The sequence below is a fragment of the Crocodylus siamensis genome, chromosome 5, assembly GCF_052110815.1.
Source record: "Crocodylus siamensis isolate JL-2025a chromosome 5, ASM5211081v1, whole genome shotgun sequence".
NCBI classification, from domain to species: Eukaryota; Metazoa; Chordata; order Crocodylia; family Crocodylidae; genus Crocodylus; species Crocodylus siamensis.
Genome location: NC_143399.1, coordinates 161,605,088 through 161,632,873, shown reverse-complemented (window position 1 = coordinate 161,632,873; position 27,786 = coordinate 161,605,088). Strand labels below are relative to the sequence as shown.

Below are 27,786 nucleotides of genomic sequence, written 5' to 3'. Positions count from 1 at the left end.
GCTGTGCTCCGAGCGGCTCTGCAGTCCCATGTAGCTCCACAGCCCCGCAGAGACTATTTGTGAAAGTGGTTTCCACGGGATTTCAGCTTTCCTGTTTGCTTTTTAAGATAGAAGCTGTCGGCCATTTTGCAGCTTCTATTCCAGCAAAAAAAAAAATCCATCTTCCCCAGTTTAGAAATGAATTTGGGAGGGGTGAGGGGAGGGAAGGCATATGTGAGTACATATAGTTTCAAGAAATCATAGCCGCCTTTTTTTTTAACCATGTTTCCGGTACTGCTCCATCAACTACTACAACTGCTTGCTGTCCAGTGCTTTTTAACATCTTTATCAATAATTTGGATGTGGGGGTGAAGAGCTCACTGGCCAAGTTCGTGGATGACACCAAGTTATAGGGGAGTGTGGTCACGCTTGAAGATAGGCTGCAGATTTAGGCAGACCTGGACAGGCTGGAAAGTTGAGTGAAATGGAACCAGATGAAGTTCAACAATGAGAAGTGTAAAGTGCTCCATTTGGGGGCAAGCAATCCCCAACATACCTATAGGTTTGGTGGCGCCAATTTGACTAGCACCATGACCGAAAAGGATCTAGGAGTAATAACTGACCATTGCATGAACATGAGCTGTCAGTGCGATGCTGTAGCCAGCAGGGCAGACAATACTTTGGCATGCATCGACCGATGCATCTCAAGTAAAACCAAGGAAGTGATTCTTCTGCTCTAGTCAGCATTGGTGAGACCATAACTGGAGTACTGTGTCCAGTTCGGGGTGCTGCACTTCAACAAGGACATGGAAAAACTTGAGAGTCTAGAGAAGAGCCACCCATATGATCAGAGACTTGCAAGGCAGACCATACGAGGAGAGACTGGGGGACTTGGGCCTCTTCCATGTAAAAAAGAGAAGGCTAAGTGGGGACTGGGTACATCAGGGGAATACATTGAGAGGTCAGTGAACAACTGTTCACCAGGGCACCCTGCGGTAAAACCAGGAGTAATGGCCACAAACTCCTGGAAGTCCACTTCAAGATTAACTCTAGGAAAAGCAGCTAGGGTGTCTAGACTGTAGAATAAACTACCCCCAGAGGTGGTGCAATCACCTACTGTGGAAATCTTCAAGAGAGGACTGGACGATCACCTTGCTGGGGTCACCTGACCCCAGCTGTCTTTCCTGCCTAGTGCATGAGGGCTACACCCCATGATCTTGCAAATTCCCTTCCAGCCCATTACAATCTATGAATCTATTGATCATGTCCTGCTCTGCCAAGTTTTCCATTAAGGTCTGCAAGGACTGAAATCTGTATTCTTTCTCTGAAACACAATCTGCATTCAAGTCTGATGATTAGATTTGCCAAACACTTTACCTGTTCTAAACAAACTTTATAGTGAGGCTGCATTTGAAAGATTCCTGGTGATAACAGTATCTATGGAAGAGCTTACCCAAATCCTGAGCCTTAGTTAGTGAGCTTTCATGGGTTTTGGATCAGGTTCATATTGAGAAAATCCTCCAGTTAAGAAAATATTTCTTATGAGTGATTATATAGCAATGCTCAATTGGTGTTCACTTTCTGTGGTCCTAATTTTAAAAATGTGTCAGAACAAGAGTGGATGTACATGCATATGACTTTCTAGAATGAAAAGTCCCTAAATTAGGAATTGGTTAAATAATTTGAAGGACCTTCCTTCATACCTGAGTATATTGGAAGAACCTTTCTAAATGCTCTAAAATGTTTGAGCGATGTTGTTTTTGTTTTGCTTTCTGGATGGGATCAGAACTAGAATTATGTCAAAGTCATATAAGAGAGGCTCTAATTTTAACACCTTCCTAATTGTAAAATGAAGTGCCAGAAATTTCATGACGGAGCTGGACGAGAATCTCCGAAGAATAAACTTAAGAGAGCCATATTGTTTAGATAAGTCTCAGATACCCAAAGTACACAACCAGACACAAACTCTGAAGTTCATCCATCTCCTCACATGTGAATTGCTATACCTTAGATGTTACAGTTACATTGTTGTTCCAAGTAACATGGAAATACTCTTTGAAACAATTCTCAGCTGTTGTAAATTGATGTAACTTCATTGAAATCAAAGATGCTATCCTGATTTGAAATGTGCCTGATTTGAAATGTGTGCATTGGGTTAAAAACACTTTCAAACTATTGAGTCTGTCCAGTGTTGATTTGAGTGGCTGAAACATCTGTATTCATTTTTTTTTCCTAGAAAATTTTCCAGTGGTGTGGTTCAACATGCAATAAGTATGAGCGCCTGAAAGCTAATCAAGTGGCTGTTGGCATTCGGGACAATGAAAGGAATGGAAGGTCTCAGTTAATCATTGTGGAAGAAGGAAGTGAACCAAATGAAGTTATAAAGGTATTGTACAGTTATTTCTAATTCAGGCACACCATTATCCAAACACTTGGGCACATTTTACTGTAATACTACCTGAGGACAGAATGTCACTTTCATCAGAGCTGCTAAATTAAGCAGGATTAAGAGCAGTGTTTACATAGGTGAGATCTCTAATGGAAACCCAGATGCTTTATGTAGTTGTGAGGGTGGTGAATTCACCACAGGTAAGTGGTGCTCTTTTTCCCCAAATCATGCATTTTTGGGCATCAGAACTGAGAGTATAGGTGTCACCTCATCAGGGATCTTGGTATCAGTTGTTATTGTAATACACACTGGGCATGTCTACATGAGATGCTAACTGTGCAGTAGCCTAATACTATGGCACAGTAGCACAACAGCTCAAACAGTGCTAACATGCTACTGTGCTGTATTATTAGGCTACTGCACAGTAGCATCACTAAAATGGTGTGTGCCGGCATTACTGCATGGTAACTCTGGTTACTGTGCATTTAGTATTAGATTATACACATACTAAATTTAATGCGCAGTAACCACCGCACATTAATGAACATGTAGATGTTCCTACTGGGCTTGTCTACACAAGACGCTTTACTGTGCAGCAGAGTAATTTGCTGCACAATAAAGCATCACAGTCTGTATGTGCATTGTAATTAGGGCTGTCAGATACAAGTGGTATCCAGCAGTGTAGTAAATTGCTGCCGTTAAATACACATGTAGGCAGTGATATTGGGATTAGTTTACTGTGGCTCAGTTTGAGCCAGAGTATATTCAGTTGTGTTAATTGCATGTGTAGACTATGTATTACAGTTGGTACTGATTAAGAAGCATGCATGCTGCTTAGGGGAGGAAAACCAGTTTAAACACTTCTAGGCTTAGTCAGAAATGGCTGAGTATTCACACACTGGAACTTTGTACCATCACTAATTGTGCAGATCATACACTGAATTACTAACAAGTAAAATATATTCTGGTAGTTCTTAAAGTTATAAGTTTTATTTCTTTTTAATAACTGAGAAATGGTCAGATTTTATTTTTTTTCCTAAGATAATTCTTAAACAAAATGGAATGTGTCCATTTAAAATATTAATGTTTGGCTTGGATTGTTTACTCCCTCTGCATGAAGCAATAGTAAAGGAGTGTACCTGAAGAGCATTATTTCTGTTGGTGCTTACACCACTATTTTCTCATGCTGGTTTTAACTAATAATTACTTAAGAAAAAAAGAATGACAGATGCTGTACTTTTAATCCCTGTGGCATATTAGTCATACTGATTTCATGATTCATTACTGCTGTAGAGAAAGTGTTAGCTGTGTTTTTGCCTATGTGCAAGGTAATGCTAGAAGTAGTCAATGTGAATAGTTTCAATTGAACTGCATGCTTTCCAAATAGAAATTATTTCGGACTAAAAAAAAAATGTTGGGTAAAAATGCCCCTTATAGACTAATTAAATCAGATATGCAAGCTTTTTTCAGCCTAAGCTGACTTCATCAGAGCCTGTGAAAGGACATGCACAGAGCAGTCTATGGAAGTATCTACATGAGATGCTACATAAATTTCATAGACGTTAGGGCTGGAAGAGACCTTGGAAGATCATCGAGTCCAGTCCCCCGTCTGAAGGGCCGGAAGTCAGCTGGGGTCATAGGATCCCAGCAAGATAAGCATCCAATTTGCTCTTGAAGGTGTTCAGTGTAGGTGCTTGAACCACCTCCGATGGCAGGCTGCTCCAGACCTTGAAGGCTCAGACAGTAAAGAAATTCTTCCTTATGTTCAGCCTGAAACGGTTTTGTAGTAGTTTATGACTGTTCGACCACGTCATCCCTTGGGGGCTGCTGTGCCCTCTTGCTGCCTTTCCTCCGAGATGAAATAGACTTAGCTTGTGCACTGAGGATTGCTCCCTTGAGGAGCAACCACTCTTCCTGAACTACCCTCTCCCTGAGTCATGGTCATGGTCCCTTAGGGCCTGACTGACAGGCCTGACAGGCCTCATGAGCTTGTCAAAGTTGGCTTTCCTGAAGTCAAGGACTTCCGTGTTGCTGACTGCCTTGCCAGCTTTATGGCGGATGGTGAAGGTGATCAGCTCACGGTTGCTGTCACCCAACTTTCCATCAATCACTACATCGCCGATTAGGTCTTCCCTTGTAGCCAGTACCAGGTTGAGCAGAGCTTTGCCTCTCGTTGGCCCATAGACTTCTTGAGTCAGGTAGAGGTCATGCATGCATGAGAGGAAGCTTTGCGACTGCTCGGATTTTGCTGAGTAGTCCTCCCACGAGTTGCCCAGGTAAATGAAGTCACTCATGACGACCATGGTCCTGGAGCATGCGGCCTCAGCCAGTTCCCGGGCAAACTCCTGGTCAAGCTCAAGACTTTAGGTCTGTAGTAGCCTCCCACTGTTGTGTCCCCTGTGCCATGTTCCCCATGGATTTTAACCCAGAGGGTCTCCAGTCATCCACCCTGGTCACTAACATCAGCTTGCAGGGATGCATAGCTTTCCTTAACATAGAGAGCTACACCCCACCCCACCGCTTTTATCTACACGATCCCTCCTGTACGGGGTATAGCCATCTATTCCCGAGGTCCAGTCATGGGTGGAGTCCCACCAGGTCTCCGTTATCCCTATGACATTGTAATTATGTGCATTGAGCAGGAGGACGAGCTTCTCCTGCTTATTCCCCAAGCTCCTGGCATTTGTGTAGAGGCAGGCAAGTGTCCCCTTGGGGCTCTTGCCTTGCCCATGGATTGTACCAGGGCCGGGGCAAGGGTGGGCTTCCTTAAGTGCCTAGGTCTGCTGGCTTTGCAAGGGTTGCTCAGCGGGCCAGCAGTGGTGGTGGTCCCCCCGTCCCCCAAAGAGCTTAGTTTAAAGCCCGGTGGAGCAGGTCAGCCAGCCTGGCTGAGAAGAGCCTCCTCCCCGGGGAGAGAGGTGGAGGCCATCTCTTCCCAGCAGCTCGCTGCCTCTCTCACCAAAAAGCAGGCTGTGGTCATGGAAGCCAAAGCCTTCCCAATGACACCAGCGCCACAGTCTTTGGTTGACTATGTGGATTCTCCTCTTCCTCCTCAGCCCATAGCCCGAGACTGGGAGGATTGATGAGAACACCACCTGTGCCCCCAGACCCTTTAGCCCCGCTCCCAAATCCCTGGGAGCGCTCTGAACTGTGTCATTGGTGCCCTCATGAGTAAGGAGCATGGGATAGTGGTCTCTGGGCTGGAGGAGCTTTGGGATCTTCTCCACAATGTCCTGGATGTGGGCCCCCAGGAAGTAATGTGCTACGGCAATGTACCATCGGCGGACACAAATCATAACACCACAGCTATGTCACCAAGAGGCGCACTGATAGAGATTTTTGCAGCCGATACTTATAACCAATTTTTAAGGAGGCATGTTGGCTGATACCAATCCGATTTCCGATACCAGCCTCACAGCGTGGAGAGGTGCCTTCAGCTGGTAAGTCTGGTGTGGGGTGAGGGGGAAAAGAAGGGGAGTGGAGTGTGGGGGCAGATCAAGGCCCCCACAGGGAGGGAGGAGGAGGGGTGGGGCTGTCACCATTTTTCAGCATGGGGATGCTGGTGCACATGATGTGAAGTCTGCTGGAGCGCAGTACTTACCACGCTCCAGCAAATTCGATTAATCAAGTCAGCTCTGACATGCTGTAATTACATTTGTATAGATGCCCAAAGTTCCCAAATCCCTTTGCTTTGGAAAGACACAGTGATTGAGTTCACTACCAGACATTTCTGGCAGGGGAGCACATCCCAATGTTTGTGAGGGTAGAGCTTGCATTTTGTTTTCTTTGGAAAACAAGAGTCATACCATGTCACTTAGCTTGCCAGTTGCAACTAAGCATGAATAACTTAAATTTGTGTTATGGCCATCAATCCACAGAATAAAAATGGGAACGCTGCATTAGGAAAAAGAATAATGCCATAAATACATGTTCATGGTGAGTTATTCACTAAGGTTCTGTGCTTCAATCTCATTCTTTATACCTTCTGGACAGTAAGAAAAAGGGGAGAGACATCCCTTTCTTTCATCTCTAGCAGCTGTTTCTACACTGCTGATTCAGTCCCTGGCTGTGTTCTGGCTATCGCACAGCACTCTGCCTATTCAGCAACAGCCAGAGGACTGCAGAGACAGACTCTCATGCTGTTGGTTTGATTCTCTTGCTGCTGCTAAGGGAACAGTATGAATTAGGCTCCCTGCTAGCATAACCTAGGACAGCTGAAGTGAGGTACTGCTGTGACAGTTTCCACAGCATGTTATTTGCCTGTATGAATATGACAAAGAGCATAGGGACAGTTCTTTTGGGGTTTCAGAGGAGGAATTTTAAAAACTTGGAATGGCAGGGGAGGGGAAGAAAGGGTGGGATGTGTGGGTTACCTGTAGTCTCTGACAAAAGTTGATTCTTTGTATCCACTGTTGCCAGACTAGTTCTCATGATTTTTATCTTGTGTTTTTCTTAAAGCCCTAGCCCCTGAAGTCATGTGATTATGTGAGAACCTCAGCTTTATAAAGTCCAACCTTGTGGTTGTGGACAGAAGCTTCTGCATAAAGCCCAACAGCTCCAAAAACAAATAGCAAATAAAAAGAATTTAGACCTGATTCTTTTAATAACCTCATGATTTCCAGTGGTGGGAGGGTGATTCACTTTTGAATGTTTGGGGTTCGCAATAACGTGTGTCACCAGATGTTTAATAAAAATAGACTATTTCTTCATTGCTCAGTCTTTGGAAGGAGAGACTTATCTTTCAATTAAACAGTTTTGTTTTGCCAATTGGTATCTTTCTGAACTCAGAGTGACATCCCTAAAGCTTTCATTCACAGTCAAAGTTGGGGAAAAGTGATTCCCTGTCTGTTAATTTGCGAAGAAATTGTTATGCATGCTTGATGTGTGACAGAACTAGAAAAGAAGTTTTTGTCCTGCAAACATTAGTATGTAACTAGCAGAAAAGAAAGGGGTGATTCCATCCATAGCTCATTAGATTAAATAAATTTTAGTCACTGTTGATAACAGCTTGTATCCCAATATGCAGAACAATATCTGTGTTTCTGTTATTGCGCCTTGTTACTTCAATATCTCTTTAAAACTATTATGAAGACAAATAAATTTCAGTCATTATCCTGCAGTGCTTCTCCTGAACATATTCACACCAATTTTTTTTAAGTAAACCCTGTATAAATTATCTCCCATAGACATCCCTGTTATGTTTCAGTCTTTAGGAGGAATACCAGAACAGATGTTGTTTTACAACTTTCTTTGAAATTTACATGGGCACTAATGTATCAGTAACAGTTAATTATGAGCTTGGTTTGATTGTGAAAGTTTAAATGCTTGGCAAATAACTGGGTGTAACTTTATACAGGGTAACTATATATACAAATTTAAGCCAAGTCTTTCTTAATCTAACATATTTCCAATTCCAGTGACACTCCTTTTTTTCTATTTCTTTTTCTTCTTTTTTTAATTTTGTTTTTCTCTATTTACAAAAGTGTCCTTTGAGAACTTCTGTAAAATCGAATTAAGGTTTTTATTTTTAGAATAATTTTAGGCTAGGTGGGGAGTAAAGTTTCAAGTAAAGCCTTACATCTTTGTAGTTATGTGGACAAAAACTGTTCCTGTGTTAAAAATTTCCTGTAAAGAACCTAGACCTTGTTGACAATGCAGTTATTGTGGGGTAATTCCACTATAGCTATTCTGTTATAATGTAGGTATTCCAGATTGACATTCTGTTTCCAAAGGAGAGTGACTCTTTCAGAATAAAAGTGACTTGTATGGTTTATCTCTTCTACTGTTTCAAGAATTCTCTGTGCTTTGCCTTTTTTATAACGTTGATTAAATAGCTTTGACTACGTCTGTTCTTGGATTCTGTTCAGCAAGTCTCTATTAGGTGAGATATTGTTAGATATATTCTTAAACACTTGTTTTTAAATACATGAGTAGCAGAGTGGGTTTATTCATGTTCTTGAGTGTCTTGTTCATTCTGGAGTGCAAGTGTTCACTTCTGCGTTCCCTGTAGCCTTTAGCTGAACTTCATAAAACTAATCCAAGAACAGGTGTTAGAGATGCCTATTCCTTAAGGGTGCATACAGATGTTCATGGAGATTAGGAGTAGGTTAGATAGTTAAAAATGGCCACCTGAACTCAGGTAATTCAGGATGGGGGAGAGAGGGCTAGCAGGGGAGGAGCTTAGGGGAGAGCAAGCAAGCTCAGCAGGTGGGGGGGGATCAGAGGGATTGCAGGGGTGGGGGGTTAGGCAGGGTCCATGGGAGGGTTTCGGGAGTCCAACATTGTCCCTATCCAGCCATATTAGCATTAATCAGAAGGATCAAGGAGGTTTTTATAAGCAAAGAGAAAAGCTAGTTTTGTGGTTAGGAAACTGACCGAGGCCTTGCAAAACTTTTGAGTAGTTTGGACAAATTATTTTAACTGAATTAACTTGTTCACCCTTTCTGACTGTTTAGACTTGTTAGGACTTCACAGAGTTGATTCTCACACTGTTTTGTTTATGCATCTTCTATCATGCTAATCTAAATTGGGGCTTTAGGATGCACGTATAGTAATATTTATAGATTAGTCCTATCCTTTTGCCAACCTGTATTAACAAAAATAACCCCCGCTTTCTAGCCACATTAACATGTAATATTTTCTAAAATATCATGATTTGAATCTCAGATAAAATGCTCAAGGGAGAAAAAATGTTGCTAACTAAATACATTATCTTTAAAGTCACCTCCAAGGATCTCTTTAACCAGCACCAGTTTGAAAAATGAGCATGTGGCTGATTGATTTGGTGAAGTACAAGTGGTGTCTGCCTCCAGTAAAGTGTATATTTGCTTGGATTATGAAAGCTGAAAAGTTCATACTGCCAGTTTGTAGCATTCTGCGATTTGCAACTATAGATAAGTTAGGGTATGTTTATAGAGTTAAACTGAAGTGCAGTTGCAAACATGCCTAGAATCTTAAGCTAGTTTGGGTTATTAGGGGCAGTCCAACCACAGCAGCACAGAGCTCTGAAGGCTACAAATGCCACCTGTAAAACAGAATAAATGCTTGGGTTCTTACTGTCCTGAACTCCTTGCTGCTGCAGTTGACCTATTATCAGTACCTGAGCTAGCTAATATAAAACTAGTTTAGCTATGTATCAACCACACTGTAGTCACAGGAACTGCAATGTGTATCAGATCACATCCCATTCTAATCAACAAAGGTAGAGATGCACTTCAACTGCTTTGGCACATCTGTGCAAGGCCAGTCATAATTTAGCCCATAATTTTAATGTATTGTTATTCAACACTTAGTGATGAGACCTTAGTCTTCCCCATTAAGTTGAGTGTCAAATCCTTCTGCAGTCTTTGCATTAAAGCTGCAGCCACTGGTGTCATGTCACTATGCGAGACTCAGCTTCTACATAAAAAACAAACAAAAAAAGGTTTACTCTTTTGTGGATCCTGAGAGAGCTAGAACCATCTCCCCCACCCCCTGTAAAAGGACTGCATATTAGTATTATTTTAAAATTAACTTCCTGATTGACTAAACGTAGATCTCCTGCATTTTTACTTGTTTCTTGTCATTGGCATGGCTGGTTTTGATTAGAACACACACAATCTTGCAGAAAACTCTGGCACTAATTAATGTTCCATTACTTTTTCCTGTGTTTAAACTCAATTCTTATGAAGGAGTGCACACACATTCTTTTTACCAGTTAATATTGCCATTTTTGAAGTCAAGTAATAAAGGAAATATGGATGATATCTTCATTAATGTCTTGCTGATAAAGTTTAATAGTGCTTTCATTTCACTTTATCTGATGCACCTAATTAAAAAGGATATTCTGAAAATGTCAGACCCCATAAAATAAGCATTGTTGTTCAATGTCCTTGTGCCTCAAATCAAAGGAAAGTTTGTTTAGCTGACCTGTGAATAAAAATTAAGGTGTGGTCATTTTCCACAGCAAATTTCCCTCTCATTAATTGTAAAACTTCAGGATTGTGATGTGTTGAAGGAAGTTGCCAAGTAAAAGCCACACTTAATGTTGATCAAGAAAGTACTGTGCGTAAAATGTCAAGCATGTAAGGCAATAATGCATCTCTTAGGTTAGAGAAATAGAGACTGGTTCCCTAAGGACTCAAATAGTGCAAACATCTTTTTAGTGCTTGCTGGAGCCTGAGGTTCAAAATCTGGGGAGAGAGCTGGGAATATCCACAACAAGCAGATGCTCCTTTTAAAGAAAGGATCCATCTCATACATTGTTCTAAGCAAATAATATGCAGCGGTCTAAGTTTACCAGAAATATACATGGTTCAGCAGGAGGCAGAGTTACCAAACCAGTAGAAATTAAGTTGAAAACTTCAGAACCTTTACAGATTGTATAAACAGCTTCCAAATAGGTTTCTTCAGACAGGTGAAAGGATGTTATAGTTTGCTTTGAAGTCTGTATAATTGTTTCAAGATACCTGGGTCATTGTGAAGGGTCAGCTTACTTGGTCCTTGTAAGCTCATACATTTGTCAAGAATTTGCTTCTTTTGAAGAATATGGTCCCTACCAACCCAACACTGACAATGCTAATATATCAAGCTGCAGGTTCCTGCATGTTGGAACACAAGTGTCGGGGAATCGAGCCCCAAGGTCATGGTGGGCCGAGGGTTCGGATCGAACAGGTGGGATTAGCGGCGAGAAGTCAGAGCAGTTCGGGACACGTGCGGTTTCAAATAAAGTAGATTTTATTTTCACTTACGCTACAAGATGATGAAGCGTAGGCAGAAGACTTGCTTGTTCAGTTACAGTATACACGAACAAACAAACAAAGTTGTCTGTCGGTTCACGGGGTTCCCGAGCCGAGCCCTTGCTTTCTAGCCCGGAGGCTAAGTGCAGCTGCCCGACTCGATAGTCCCAGAACTGGTCGACAGCTCATAAAAGGGAAAAACGAACAACTGTAACACGTCGTCAGTGATGGATGAACGAGGTAAGGTGAACGGTCAATGAGATGAACAAGGAGCGAATGTGGGTGAAGCCAGGTCGGTAACAGCGATGATAACGATGCCGAGGATAAGCCGGGTGCGTAGTCGGTGAGGTCGGAATAAAGGTCGGTACCAGGTAAACAAGATGTAGACGAAATCGATCAGTCAAAGATGGGCTTCAAAGCCACGACAGCGGGGAGACCAGTGGAGCTCTGGGATCGAACCAGGGCTCTGGGCCTAAAGGCTCTCCTGAGGAGCAGTCCCTGCAATAGCAGCCTCTGCTCTCAGGTTGGGTCTGGTCTCCCCTTGGGCAGAAACGTACAAGCTTTTTATATGGTTTTAGGTGGCCAATCAAGTGATTCTCCTCGTGGAACTTTCTGGTCAGATTGTTATTCTTCAGGCAGAACTAGGCATGCGCATGGTAGCAAGTTAAGTTACCTCATGGCTGAGCCATGATTGACAAGCCCAAGGTCACACAGGGGGCACGTGCTGGGCATTTTTGTCAGCCCTCTGGGGATTTTCCACTACCTCGTATGCGTATGTCAACACTTAACAAACATGTGCCAAGGAAAGAAACGTCACATTAATACAGATGCATGATGGATGGAAACAATGACAATTACACAGAGTCCTTTTGAGACCGGCGAAACATAAACAAGTAGGGGAGAAAAGAGAAATAAAATTTTAATGAGAAAATAAAGGCTTCAGAGCATGGAGTCATCTTAACATGCATGAAACACTGAAGACTAGTGTCAGACATTTCAGATGAACAACTGTCAGGTGTTGGTCTAATAAAAGATATCAGATTTCCCCAAAGAACCTTGTCTACCTATGTCCTTAGACCAACATGACTACAGCCTCTACCCCTGACATGAGAACAGTACTTATTACAACAATGTCCTCTGACATACTTTGACGTGAGATCACACGTCAGGGAAATCAATTGGTACTTCATCTCCTAAACTCAAATTCCGAACCCCAGGTTCCTCCCTGCATTTCTGATGCAAGTTTTTGGAGTTAGCAATTGTAGTTCTGCGTCACAAGAGAAGTGCAGAATCCCTAACAAGGGAATTGCCAGCCAGTGATAAATAAGCTATTAAATCATTGTTTCTAGTTAAAATGTATGTATATTTGAAAGCTTCCAGTAAGAAACAACTTTTAAAGTTTTCAATGTCATTATTATTATTATTATTTAAAAAATGTATTTCAGGTCACTAACCACGTGTACTATACATCCAGTTAAATGTATTTGTTCAGCCTTCTAGTGTATGGATGTCCCGCCACAAGTGGTGCAGGGATCCTCTTTGTGTGGCATGTAGGAGAGGGCCGGCAGCACAGGGGCGGCTTGGGCAGGGAGCAGAAAGCAGAGCAGTAGATCAGGCAGAGTAAGGGAATTGGAGTGGCACTTGGGGAGCATGTGGGACTCATTTGTGACATGCCTGCCAAAAGGTTGTCCCCCCATCCCACCTGCCCTATTGTACTGTGCACATTTACATATGTATTCCTTTCATTTAGGAGGAACATAACTTAACAAAGGTAACATAGCCAATGTGTTTTAATAACATTTGTGTGGAAGGCCAGAGATAAAATTGTTAAGTTATCAAATTGTTGGCCAGTGAATGTCACCAAAGGTTGCGATTAAACTTTTTTATACTATGTTGTCTTGTGCCACCATACTTTTGCAGATGGCTTACAAACTTTTGGATGCAATGGGCTGAGTTCATCTTCAATAATAACAAAGTACATTTAGGAGTAACTCTGTGTATGTTATTGGAACTACTCTGGATTTACAGCTGATAGCAAAATCTGGGATTTAGTGTTTTTAAAACTTCAAGTAATAATATGCAGCATTTTGAATCAATAGAATCGGGGGAATACTGAGAATGCTTTTAAATTATTTAAATGAATAGTCATGTGACATGTTCATTTTAGTGATATTCATTAAAATAATTATATGAATGTTACATGATCAAACTATATATCCATATCTATAAATACAGTTAAAGTTGCTATTGTCCTATTTGCATATGTAGAAAAGCAAATACAATATTTTAAATTGAGTGTTTATTTAAACTGAAGTTTTATTTTTTAAATATATATTTTTGTTCTAAAATATAAATTTGAAAATAAATTTGAAGTTAAGATAACATACATCGAAGCCTAAATTAGCCTGATAACATAATTGCTGAAGTTTTAAAGAAAGTCAAATCACTGTACTAGTGAGGTCACTGACTAAAGTTATGGGCCTAGTTTAGTGAATTACTAACCCTAATTTTTTCAGCTGTGGGTACAGTGAGATGATTTTTTTCATTTCAGTTTATTCAGTTTACTCAGTTCAGTGACTAACTCAAAGCCAAAAAGAAATCAGTCAAATTGAAAAATCAGGGGACCTTGTTTGTCCTCTTTCAGTTAGTGAATATCAGTAAGGAATGAATAGATAAGACTTAGTAAATCTCAAACCATGAAACATATAGCGACCAGAAGCAAGCAATTTAATTACATGTAACCAGCTAATACTTCTGCTGTTTAAGAAAAATTTAAATGCAAGACATGTTTTCATCAACTAGATGCAGCACAGCCAAAGTTAGTATTATAGCGGTATTTTGTTAGTAAATTGTTTAAAATGTTATTGCTAATTTTAATTAAATTCCCTTTTCTACCCAAATACAGCTTGTCACACATCACAAGTAAAAGCTAATCATTTAATCATTTACCATTTCCTAAGGTAATGAAATATAAATCTCAATTAATGTATTTTAAGGTAGCCACTGCTTGAATAAATATTTAAAGAAACATATCCTTCTAGTTAATATAATTTGGTACTTAAAAAACAGATGTGAAACAAAATTATAATAACCTATTTAAATCAAGGTTTATTTTAAGTAAATAACGTTAAACTCAATAGCAGCTCCCAGTGTAAGAGAAAACAGGACCATCTTACAGTTTTAGACCGATTAAGTATACACTTAATGTATGGATCACTGAGGGAAAGTGCCATAAACATGTCACAAGGATCTTATTAGTTTTCAATACTACTTTGTATATATCTTTCATGAAGATATTTATTTGAGTAATACAAAGCATTTATACCTAAATAAACTTGACTTTGGCTTGGCATGTAAAATAATCTATAAAAGAATCCATAGCTATATTTCTTTGAATTAGATTATCTTTGTTTTTATTGCACCCTTTAATAAATTAAACTATAGATAATTTACCTAATGGATAATTTTCTGCTATGGTTTAATTCACCAGTGTTGTAAATTCCTGCCAGTGCTGCCTCCCAAATACCAGCTCCTTATTGTTGGTCCCTGCAGGATAATTTAACTTTATTGCTCTAATGTGTGTTTATAAAACTCATTTTCCTTGGAGTGGTGAATTAACCATTTCGATTTTTTTTGTTGTAGAAATAACCAAAATCCAGTGAAAATTAAACCATACACCCACATTTAAATAATATAATGGACTAGAGTTCAGCTTTTTAGAGAGAGGAAAACTGGGTATGAAGACTCATTACCTCAGATACATTTACACACTTATAAAGTTAATATGATGTCATAATCTCTTACTTCAGACATAATCTCTTACTTCCCTTTGAACTGCAGATTGTCTGCAGTTAACATGCGTCCAGCAGTGTTTCATGCATGTCAGATTGTGACTGATCCTTTACCATGTTGCATGCACTGTTTCCTATATACAGGGCACATCTACATGAGGTGTTTACTGTGTAGTTGACTAATTAGTTGTGCAGCAAACGTTGTCTGTCTACATGTGTGCCTCTAAACCAGAGTAAACTCATTTACTTTACAGCAGTCTAGCACTTGTAAATACAAGCAGTATCCTGCCTCAGAGTAAAAACCTCTGCAGCAGCATGCAGGTAGCTGCTGGAAGGGCTGGCTGGGGCATGAGGGTGCTTCAGTGTAGAGGCTGCCTGCCAGCACATTGAGCCATGGGGAGTAGCTTCAGGCTGGCAGGCTGACCCCCTTGAAGCCCCTGCCAACTGGGACTGCTCTGACTTGGCTCAACAGGCTGCACATGAATAAACTCTGGAGCTTATTGCTCCTGGGTGCACATTCAAATGGTACACCCAGGAGCAATAAACTCCAGCACAATAAGCTCCAGAGTTTAATCAACTGCATTAATTGCCCACCCTGGGTCAGAGAAGTACAGAAATTTCCTGTTCTCTGTTGATGTGAATGAATGCTTCTTAGGGCTGTGTGAAGCTTTGGGTGCTGATATGATTTGGAGGAGATTCAGCCTGATTTGGAGGCCAAATCTCTGAATCCGAATCGAATTGGGAGACCAATAAAAAGGTCCGAACCAATTCGAAAAAGATTTGGAGAAAGATTTGGAGAGTTGGCGATTCAGGCAGTCCCCGCTCACCACCGTATGTAGCTGGACCTGGGCTCCATGCTGGTAAGTAGAGGGTGAGGGGGGACTGAAGGAAAGGGGAGACAAGCATGGGGGGACCGCTGCCATACCCCATCCCCTGCCTGCCCCCCCAGCCCATCTGAGTGCCCCCCTGACCCTTGCTTGCTCTCCCAGCCCCGTCAGTGGTTGCCCTGCCCAGCCCCAGCTTCCCGGCACTTTTTAAAAAAAACCCAAAAACCCTGCACTCACTGGCTGCTACAGCAGCCTTTGGTGCTTCTGGGGACCCATGGCCGAGCCCCCCTTCATGCAGCGAGGTACAGTGGGGTGCAGTGGGAACCCCTGCCTGGCCCCCCTGCCTGGCAGGAACCGGTGCGTGCAGAACTTTTTTTTTTTTTTTAAACAAGCTGCAATGCTGAGGCCTGGGCGAGCAGCCATTGACAGGGCTGGGAGAGTGGGCGGGTGATGGGGCCTGTTTGATTCGGAGACTTAGCTGATTCAACGGTGGCCAAATCTCTGAATCGGATTTGACTGAATTGATTCAGTACAGTGATTCCAACCACCAAATTGAATCACTGACTGCTGAATCCAAATCTGAAGCAAATACTAGCTGCTTTGCGCAGGCCTAGTGCTTTTCCTTTGTTTTTGATGGACTATTGCATATTCATACAACCTAAATATTAGGCCAATCTCAACCACCAGTAACTGAATTTTCTTGTTTTTTTGTGGGGGTTTACAGTCATATCTCTTCTCTTAGCTTTGTCAGTGCTGGGGTGGTAGGGATTGCATTGTATGATTTACTTATTGTCAAACAGCAAAATCAGACTTCATGTATCCCATGCTAATCACTAAACAATTTTTCTTCATTAAAAGAAAACATGCGACTCAGTGCCACTGTGGCACATTAAGCAGAAAATTTTCAGCAAAGGGCTCGCTCCCACAGTCCTCTCAGTCCTTCAGGCCCAGATCCTCAAGTTGTGTACATCAGCACAACTCCACTGAAGTCAGCGCATCCATGCTATTTTACAGCAGTTAAAGTTATGGCCCGTTTATTTCAGTGAGTTTAATAAGAAAATGAAAGGCTTTCTGAGCAGGAACAGTAGAATCAAGTTATGAGTGTGATATATTTGGTAAAGATTGCTGTTACACACAACATTATGGAAACCATAGTTTTCAAACATGGGTACTTAAAGCCAGGCACCTAAATGTGAGTGAACTGAGTAGAAGTCCCAGCAACACTGCTATTATTCATGTATGAATTTAGGTGTCTAACTTCAGAAAATTATCTCTGAAAATGTTCATGTACGTTATATCATTACATGTTAATCTTATATTTTATGAAGTGCTCTAATTCATGGTTCTAAACCTCAATATTTTTTGCCAGAAGTACTCATATAGTAGGTATTTAAATTATTCTCTGAAGTAATTATACATGTCTGGAAGTATAATTAAATCATATTCTGCTTCATTTGCATTTCTGCAGGTGAGAAACTACTCATTTTTGCTATGTGGTCTCCTCACCCCAGCAATTGGCATTCTCATGAGGTTATCTGTTAGTCAATCATAAGCTTATAATTACACATTAGAAAATGCATGGAAGTAGCTAATGGCTTTTCTCCCACCCTGCTAAGCTATTATGAATTTGCTGATGAAGAAAAACTACTCTTAATTCACAGTAACTTAGTAAGGGGTAGTTAGGAAGAAAATCACACACAGGAGTTTCTAGCTGTTATTTCCATACCGTCCTCTGAGTATCTCCACAGGTAGAAAATGAAAGAGGAAAGCATAGATTTTTTTCTCTCCCAGTTCATCTCCCATGACCTAGCAGCCATCCTCCCCCTAAAAGTATATGCACTTTTGAACAAGTTAGTCTCTTCGGTGCCACCCTTTCCTGCCATTATTGGTGAATGCATATGGCTACTGAAATTAAGATATCATTTTTGTAATAATTTTCCTAGCAAAAAGGAATATTCAAGAACGGATCTTGCCAACGTAACTCCATTGTTGTCCATATATCAGCTGGCCCTACATGCTGAGGTATTTAGTACCTCATTGAAGGCCAAATTCATAAAATGTTGAAGCACTGACTGCTGTGACTCATAAGAGAATTTACACCCCTGAGTTAGGTGTCCAGGCTCCCTGTACAATGCCAGGGGAGAGTTAGACCCTCAAGAATGCGATTCACAGAAACCAGCAACATATTTGAGGACTTGCATGAACTAGCCAGGATTTACCAAATGGTGATCCACCTTAGTAAACTGGTAGGAAATGACTGTCAAATAGGAATAGGTGGAGCATAAGAATCAGAATCCTTCTAGCAAGTACTTTGATGGCCAAGCTAAAGACTCGTCCTTACTTTCTCTCTGGCCCAGATTTAATTATACAATGCACACTGGAGCAGCTTTAAGAGAGGAAAGTGAAAGAGCAGTTGCTAGTTTAGGGAATTCTCCTTGCACAGCTGCAGGCCAGTTCAAAAATGGCTGATTTGGCAAAAATTGGAGCCCTCATTGCATGTGAAAATCTGAACCCTCATTGCATGAAGCTTCAAATGAAGACATTTCAAAACAGAGCATCTTCTGTAACTTGTGTCTGCTCTGCCTCCACATCTGTTGCTGTTTTCAGAATGGGAGGGGTAAAAGGAGCAGAGGGAGTTTGGTCTGGGGGGTTTTCAGCCCCCACTGGAGAGTGGGGTGGGTATATTGGAGCCCCCCTGAGCTGGGAGGGTTCCAATTCACCCACTCCACTCTCCAGTGCCAGTTGGAGAACCCCTAGAAGGAGCTCCTTCTGCTCCCTTTTCCCCTCCCTTTCTGAGAACAGCACGGGCTGGGAGGGAAGAGGGGTAATTGCTAGGGGAAACAGGCTACAGGCTCACAGTAGCTAGATTCCCTCCCCCTTCACTCCCCCCTCCCCCCCCCCCCCCCCGAGCCAACAGTGAACTTCTGCTTGTTTCGGGGGACCGTTGTAACTCAGAACATTTCCTGCAAAGTGTTCTGAGTTACAGCAGGAAGCTGCACTTATGTCTGCATCCCAGGTTAAGCCTCCTCTTGAGAATCTAGTCCTAACTATTTTATCACTTGCCTGTTGCATGTGCATCAAGTGGATGGTATTGTACTGCTGCTTGATATACGAGGTATAGCATGATGTTCCCTTGTAATTTCAATTAAAATGCAATTAATAGTTGTTATTTTACATACTTACTTTTCAGTATACAAAGGTGTGATGGGACTATATTGCATGGTACCTAAGTTTTAAACCCTGTCTTGCGATGCTACAAAAACTTATACACAAACTTATCTTTATGCATTGAAGCCAAATGAACCCCAGTGTGTAAAGTAAAGAGCATGTATAATGGTGTAGGATGGGGGTGAAAAGACAGGGAGTTATGATAATAATGCAGGCTTGCTTATCTGAATAGGACATAGGATATTACATAAGAAAGAGAAGACCAGCAATAAAGTGGTTAGAATAGTCCAATGCAGTGGTTTTCAAGCTGTGGTCCACGGATTCCCAGGGTCCACAGACTGTCAAGGCATTCACAAAAGATACCTATGATCAAATAAAAGTATGTGAATACCTACACTTAAAATTCAAAGAGGTCCACACCTCCATTCAAACTTATTTAGGGGTCCACAAATGAAAAAAAGCTTGAAAACCACTAGTAGTGTAGTGCAGTGCTACTGTTGATACAAATAACTATTCTGGATCCACTGATAAATCCAAAGTGGCTACAATTTGAAAGGCAGTTTGCTTTCTTTCTCATCTTAATAGGATTACTGTATTATGCTGAGTAAGGGAATAACTCAGTTCTCATTGTTCAGCTATATGACTAGAAAAACCTAGAATTTTTGTGTGCATAATGCGATTCATTCTGTAAGTGTTTTAACTTCTGGGATCAACCTTCTCTGGGAGATACCCATCAGAGTCAGATGTCAGAAGTAAAATAAATGAGGCCTTTCTCTTCCCTCCTAATTAGGCATTTGCAGATTTTTATGGATTATGTTTGAATACTATGAACTCTAACACTGTAGAGCTGAAGACAAATAAGAAAGCCTGGAACTGTTTCTCTCTTAACTTTAAAGGTATGGGGAAGCATGCATGATACAGATAGGTAACATTGGGCAGGGAAATGCCCTGTGTCATCTGCTGCTTGGTGACTATGTGCCCACTTGTGGTCTGTGGTAAGTGAAAGAAACAACAGTTTAAGTCAGATCATAATCTTCTGATCACTATGGGTAAGGGCAGGTATCTAAGCCATTACTGCAGAGCAGCTGATGCATGGTAGATCTCAGCTCTCTTAACTTGCTGCCATTGTAAGTTTGTCCAGCTGGTCCAGAATTACTATTGCTCTCTCACACCACACTCCAGCTGTTTCACAGAAATATCTGTCTGACTGCTGTGTTGACAAGCCCTTAAAAGCTTGATTTTTCAAAAGTATTGAGATGGCAACCTAGTGGCAACATTAAACACAAATACTTTGAAAAATATGACCTTGAGAGTATGTCTGCAGGACTTTCACTGATGTGACTGTAGTGTGATTTAGAACTATGTTTACAATAGCTGGCTCAGGTACCAAAAGCAGTATAAATACAGCTAATCGATCCAAGCTAAAAATTTCAAAATCTCTTCTGAAAATTGGACTTTGGGTGCTAAATGAGCAAGGATGTGCCTGTATTGTGACATCTGTGTTCCCATCAAGACATTCCTGAGCATGCCCTCCCCACTTATTAACATACAACCCTAGAAATGTGCTGATGAGACTGCTCTAGGGACTTCTCTCAAGACCTGAGTCTCCAGGGTGCAAGAGAGTGGTCTCAATGGGCTGTCCTGGAGTAGTCTCTCTGGTGCATTTCTGGGTGTGGCGCATATATATGGGTGTGGGAAGATGGGAGCATGTCTTGTGGTGTCCTAGTCTGGTCATACTGCCATCGCATTGCAGACAAACCTGAGACTTTACCCTGGATTTATTTGTAGTGTAGCAAAGTACGTTCGTAAGATTTTTTTCTCAATAAGTTACTGAAGACTCTGAATTCAAATTGCCTATCCAACGTGTTTGCAAAGCTGAAAACTAATATTTGATGGAAGGCTGCCAAAGTATAGTGTCATACATTTAGGAAGTTCAGCATACAGCCATGAATAAAATTATGATTTATGCTTAAACCTCCAGAAACACCAGTTAGAGGGCAGACTGTAATGTGAATATCAAAAATGCATAAGCAAATAATTCCTTTGACTGTTTTACAGCATTGCACATGCTTACATATCAGGTTTAAACCCCAGTGTCATAAAGTCCTTTGATGAATAACTTGACTGAAAACTAGCAAACAAAAAAGCCAGTACTGTACTTGAGCATACAAACAGGTTTATCTAGTCCTTTTGTAACCTCCTTCATCTTAATCTCAACTTCCCTTGGCTAAGTGGGAGGTATTTCTGTTAGAGGCGTGCTTGTGAAGTAGTTGGTTGCTACTGGGTTTACTACTGATATGATCTACTCTGTGAGGCAGTTAGTCCAAACTTCCATCCCTTTAGTGTGTTCCTGCATTCATGAATCTCTTTGCACAGTTTTGAAGCTCACTGAGTGAATAATCAGTGAAATAAATTCATGCAGCTACTCATGGTTTGACTAGCCTCAGAATAGGTTTCTGATTATATCAAAATTTTACTTCGTGGTGTTTGTGCTAATGCATGAGAACCAGGAAGTAGAATTGATCAAACGCTGGCATTTTATAGATTTCATAGACATTAGGGCTGGAAGGGACTTCAGTAAGATCATCGGGTCCAGCCCCCTTCCCAAGGGGCAAGAAGTCAGCTAGGGTCAAAGGATCCCAGCAAGGCAAGCATCCAAATGTTTCATAAAAGTGTCCAGAGTAGGTGCTTGTACCTCTGGGGGCCTTGGGGGCTCAGACAGTAAAGAAGTGTTTTCCTTATGTCCAGCCTAAAATGGACTTGCAGGAGTTTGTGACCCTTGGATCCTGTCATACTCTGGGGTGCTCTGGTGAAAAGGTATTCCCCCAGATCCTGATGCACACAGCTTATGTACTTACAGGTTGCCACCAAGTCACCCCTGACCCTGCACTTCTCCAAGCTGAAGAGTCCCATAGCTCACAGCCTTTCTTCATAAGGCCTGTTCTCTTGCCTTCTGATCACGCACATGGCTTTCCTCTGGACTCTTTCAAGCTTCTCCATGGTCTTCCTAAATTGTGGAGCCCAGGATTGGACACAGTACTCCAGCTGTGGCCTCACCAAGGCCAAGTACAGTGCGAGGCTGACACCCTGGGTCTTGCTCGAGATGCATTGTGTTACCAGATTTGCCCACTACTTTGGGGTGTGCTCATTTATTAGGGCTAGGGTCTTGGTAATTCCATTAATGTGCTGCTTGTGTTACTGGTGTTTCTATGCGGAGCTGTATCTTTCCCCCTACAAGCCCTCACCCCCAATGGAGCTATCTTGCAGGACTCAGTTCAGTGAGGCTGGGTTCTTCCAGTCCCCAAATCAGTCATACACATAAACACACACAGATTAACGTGACACGCCTGACCTGGCCGGGTTGATCAGCGTGGACAGACTGACACCCTCATATGCCAAGAATCAATTCATCCGAGCAACAATAACTACAGTCAGACACAAGCACACAGTTAAACAGAATACCTCTGAATCTGGCTGGGTGTCCAGATGACACCCTCCTGGGCCAGCATTCAGTGCATTAGGGCACGTCTGAGCCAAACTGGGTCAATCAGCCTGTACAAGCTGATCCCCTTATGTGTTTCAAACTCAGCACGTCCCAATCTTTTAGCCTCTTGATGAGCAGACCCCACAGTATTTTTGGGCTACACAGGGATCTTTACCTTGGGTAAAAGGAGCATTGCTGCAGAGCAAGTGGGGGAAAGAGAAGTAAAGAAGGAAAAATATACCCAATTACCACCAGTTTGACTATAAAAGTTATTTATTGCTAAGTAGATGAAATATATATTGACACTAGTAGTAATAGACATGCAAAGGAAAAACAAACACAAACAGTCACAGTATACCCTGGTTTCACTAAGTATTTGGGGAAACTTAGCTCAAGCTTAACTAATACAGTTCAAGTTCAGAAATCTATGCTTAGAGAGAGAGAAGAGAAAAGAGAGAGAGAGCTGGGATCTCACCAGTCCAAGGCACTCAGGTTGCAAAGCTGACAGGTCAAAGTTCTCAGCACGATCCTTGAAGGGAAATGCTCTTCCTCCTGCAACCTCTCCAGAAGAAAGCGGGTGGTGTCAGCATACACTGCTGCTTCTTTTACAGATTTTTAAACCCCCAGTTCAGTTTCTTTCAAGCATTCTCAATAGTGTAAATCAAATTGTCCTCTCTATTGACAAGGGGTTATCTGGGTGGAACATCTCAGGAACTTGATTGATACTCAGGAAACACCTGCTTGGGAGCCAGCTTGACATTCCTATGGATAGCAGATATACTTGATGGGATATCTCTTGGTGTCTTCAGAAACCATAGATTGCAGCATCAGGGTTTTGGATTTTTACTTGCTGTGAACAAGCCTCAGCTTAGCATGACTTTTTCAGATCTTACTATAGTCTTTTAACAGACTTCAGGCAATTATTGGAATGTTCATAACCTGTTGTGGAGAGGAATTCCACCAGTCGTCTCGGGAAAAGTATGACAACACTTGTGGACAGGGCTCCAATGGGCTGGATGCTGTGATGAACCCTGTACCATTGTTCAAATGTTGTCCATACCCCCTCTGACTCGGTCTATTGCCTCAGCATTCCCTAACCCGGCAACCAAGTTTTAGCCAAAGTTTACATGGGCCTCCCATAGTGGGACCGGGGAATGTACGGCCTGAGATGCCTAATAAACTGAGTTTTGCTTAGAGGTGGTGGGGGGGGGGGAGGAAAAGTCCTTTATAAATCCAGATTAGAACTTGTCTGATAAATGCTGAGTTGGGTATGAGGGTTGATTAGCATTTGGAACACAGCTTCCCCATCATGCAGTGCTCCCCTGCTTCGCTGATCCCAGAATTCACTGCAGTCTCTGCTTCAGGTTTTCTGTTCTCCATCACTCATGTAAATGAGTTGTCATCTGGTTCCATCTCGGATGCAAATGAGACCTAGGGCAGTTGTTTCTTTTTTGTCACCCTTATCTGGAGGGTTTTAGGTGTGTCTCTCACTGCATTTTAATCAGTTTCTGTTTAGGTGGGGGGGATTCTTTGGGAGTCAGACAGTCTGCATCCTGTGTCAGGGTTCCCCAAGAACATGGAGCTGGCAGGTAACAACTGGAAGATACAAGCAAGGGTTTTATTTGCTTTGCCAGCTGCAGTATTGCATTGGTGGCTCATATTCATCTTGTAGTTAATCATGGCAATTCAGTCAGCAACACGGAAGTCCTTGACTTCAGGAAAGCCGACTTTGACAAGCTCAGGAGGCTTGTCAGTTATGCCCGAAGGGACCATGACCACAGGGGGAGGGGAGTTCAGAAAGAGTGGTTGCTTCTCAAGGGAGCAATCCTCAATGCACAAGCTAATTCTGTGCCAGCTCGGAGGAAAGGCAGCAAGAGGGCGCAGCAGCCCCCCCCCCCCCCCGCCCCCCCCCCCCCCCCCCCCCCCCCCCCCCTGGTTCTCCAGGGATCTAGCAGACCTCCTGAGGCTAAAAAAAAAGGCCTACAAAGGATGGAAGATGGGATTCACCTCCAAGGAAGAATATTCTGCACTGGTCCAGTCCTGCAGGGAGCAAACTGGGAAAGCCAAGGCTGCAACTGAATTCCAACTAGCTTCGAGCATCAAGGACAATAAAAAGTTCTTTTTCAGATATGTGGGGAACCGGAGGAAAAGAAAGGGAAACACTGGACCCCTGCTGAACCAGATGGGGCAACTGACGCCCAGGAAAAAGCCAACCTATTAAATGGGTACTTTGTGTCGGTTTTTCATCAGTCCCATGGGACGCCCATGCCCACCATGGGACAGGGAGGTCCGGGTGAGGGAGATCCCTTGCCCTCCATTAATGCTGACCTCGTGAATGAACACCTTGAGAGGCTGGATATCTTCAAGTCAGCCAGCCCTGACAATCTACACCCAAGGTTTACTCAAGGAGCTGGCTAGCATCATAGCCCAGCCTCTGGCATGGATCTTTGAAAACTCCTGGTGGTCTGGTGTAGTGCCCAAAGACTGGAAGAAGGCCAATGTGGTGCCTATCTTCAAGAAAGGGAGGAAAGTGGATCTGGAAAACTATAGGCCCATCAGCCTGACTTCTATCCTGGGGAAGGTCTTATAAAAATGTATTAAAGAGGCCATCCTTAACGGACTGGCAGATGCCAACATACTGAGGGATAGCCAGCATGGGTTTGTTGTGGGTAGGTCTTGCTTGACCAATCTCATTTCCTTCTACGACCAGGTGACCTATCACCTGGACAAGGGAAAAGAGATATATGTCATACATCTTGACTTCAGAAAAGCCTTCCATCTGGTATCCCATGATCACCTCTTGGCAAAACTGGCCAAATGTGGCCTTGGATCCACCATGATCCGCTGGCTGGGAAATTGACTCCATGATCAAACCCAGAGGGAAGTCAATAGTCATGGTGCCCTGTGACCAGTGGGGTCCCCCTAGGCTCTGTCCTTGGACCCATATTGTTCAACATCTTCATTAATGATATGGACATTGGAATCAGAAGCAGACTGGCGAAGTTTGCCGACGCCAAACTTTGGGGCAAAGCATCCACAACTGAAGACAGGAGGGCGATTCAAGCTGACCTGGACAGGCTCAGCAAATGGGCGGACGAGAACCTGATGGTGTTTAACACTGAAAAATGCAAGGTTCTCCACCTTGGGAGGAAAAACCTGCAGCGTCCTTATAGGTTTGGCCACGCTACACTGGCTAGCACTACGGAAGAAAGAGACTTGGGGGTCATCATTGACCACAAGATGAACATGAGCCTGCAATGCGATGCTGCCGCTAGTAAAGTAACCAAAATGCTGGCTTGCATCCATAGATGCTTCTCAAGCAAATCCCAGGATGTCATTCTCCCCCTGTGCTCAGCCTTGATGAGGCCGCAGCTGGAGTTCTGTATCCAGTTTTGGGCTCCACAATTCAAAAAGGATGTGGAGAAGCTTAAGAGAGTCCAGAGGAGAGCCACACGTATGCTCAGAGGTCAGGAAAACAGACCTTTTGACAACAGGCTGAGAGCCATGGGGCTCTTTAGCCTGGAAAAGCGCAGGCTCGGGGGTGATCTAATGGCCACCTATAAGTTTATCAGGGGTGACCACCAGGATCTGAGAGAAGGTTTGTTCACCAGAGTGCCCCAGGGGATGATGAGGTTGAATAGTTATAAACTACTGCAAGACCATTTCTGGCTGGACATAAGGAAGAATTTCTTTACTGTCCAAGCCCCCAAGGTCTGGAATAGCCTGCCATTGGACACCTTCAAGAGCAAATTGGATGCTTATCTTGCTGGGATCCTATGACCCCAACTGACTTCCTGCCTTTGGGCGGGGGGCTGGACTCAATGGTCTTCCGAGGTCCCTTCCAGCCCTAATGTCTATGAAATAACCCCCAAGTCTCTTTCGGTCATGGTGCTAGTGAGTGTAGCATTGCCGAGCCTAGAAGTGTGATGGAGGTTTTTATTCCCAAGGTGGAGCACCTTGCACTTCTCCATATTGAATGCCATCAGGTTTTTATCCACCCACCTTGCAAGCCTATTGAGGTTGGCCTGGATCACCAGCCTATCCTCAAGTGTGGACACTCTTCTCCAAAGTTTAGTGTCATCAGCGAACTTGGCCAGTCTACTTTTGACACCAGTGTCCAGATCATTTATAAAAAACATTAAAGAGTAAAGGTCCAAGAATGGAGGCTTGGGGGACACCACTTATCACCGAGTGCCACATTGATTTGGTTTTGTCAACTACCACTCTCTGGGTCCAACCTTGGAGCCAGTTCCCCAGCCATCAAACTATGGAGTAGTCGAGGCCACAGTTGCCCAACTTTTCCATGAGGACATCATGGGACATCAGGTCAAAGGCTTTTTTAAAGTCCAAATATATGTCATCAACCTCTTCCCTTTTGTCCAGGTGATGCATCACCTGGTCATAGAAGGAAATGGGATTGGTCAAGCAAGATCTACCCACAACAAACCCGTGCTGGCTATCTCTCAGAATGTTGCCTTTTGTTAGCCTGTCAAGAATGATTTTTTTTTTTGATAATTTTTTTTCCAAAATCTTCCTGGGGATTGAGGTCAAACTATAGTTTCCCATGTCCTCTTTCCTCCCTTGCTTGAAGATGGGTACCACATTGGCCCTCTTCCAATCTTCAGGTACTTACCCTGAGCACCACAAGTTCTCAAATATCCTCACCAGTGGCTGTTAAAGGAGTTAAGGAATTAAAGGCTGTTAAATTAAAGGAGTCAGTGACAACAGAGCCAGTGGTTACACTTGGGGGAGTGCTCTCTGGCAAATAATAGCTACTGATAATTTGGAGGAGATTGGGGGAGAAAAAATGTCTTACTCTCTTCTGTTAGCTTTGATTCTTCAACCTTGTGCAGTTTTAGGACCATCCATTTTCACAGTACACAATAGCTCAGACCCAAAGTAAGCTCCTGCCAGACTCCCTTTACTCTTTTTTTTTTTTAGGCTGCATCCAAAAGTAATGTAAGGAGAAACAAGAGGAGTCTTGGCCTCCCTACCCAGCTGGCTGCTAAGAGGGGTACAGAGAGAGTATTACTATCTCTTTTCCCCTTTAGAACTACTTCTATGATGCAGCCACACATTGGTTTTAATTTGGGGCTGAGCCTACAGGGTTTTCAAGTGATTGTCATGAAAGGCGTAGTAACTAGGGGTGCACCAATAAAGATTTTTGGGGTTGATACCGATATCCAGTTTTTCAGGGGACATATCGGCCGATACCAATCCGATTTCCAATACAGCATGGAGAGCTGCCTCCAGCTGGTAAGTCCATTGTGATAGAAGGGGAGGGGGCAGGGAGGGGGCATGACAGTGAGCAGCTCAACCCTCCCCCCACAGTGACGGATGAGACAGAAGTAGGTGCTGCCCAACTGGGGTTGGGCGGGGTGCAGGACAGAGCTGTGGCTTGTCGGGGTGGGGGAGGGTGGCTCCCAGCGCTGTG

At 42.8% G+C, this 27,786-nt stretch overlaps 1 protein-coding gene across 2 annotated transcripts in view; it reads left to right on the top strand.

Annotated features, from left to right (window-relative positions):
• SCIN (scinderin) overlaps positions 1–27,786 on the top strand; it is a 90,679-nt gene that overhangs the window by 29,162 nt on the left and 33,731 nt on the right. For both annotated transcript variants that reach the window (XM_090046895.1, XM_090046894.1), the window contains exon 4: positions 2,216–2,365. In XM_090046895.1, the coding sequence (XP_089903021.1) occupies positions 2,216–2,365 (150 nt within the window). The remainder of the gene's footprint in view (positions 1–2,215; positions 2,366–27,786) is intronic.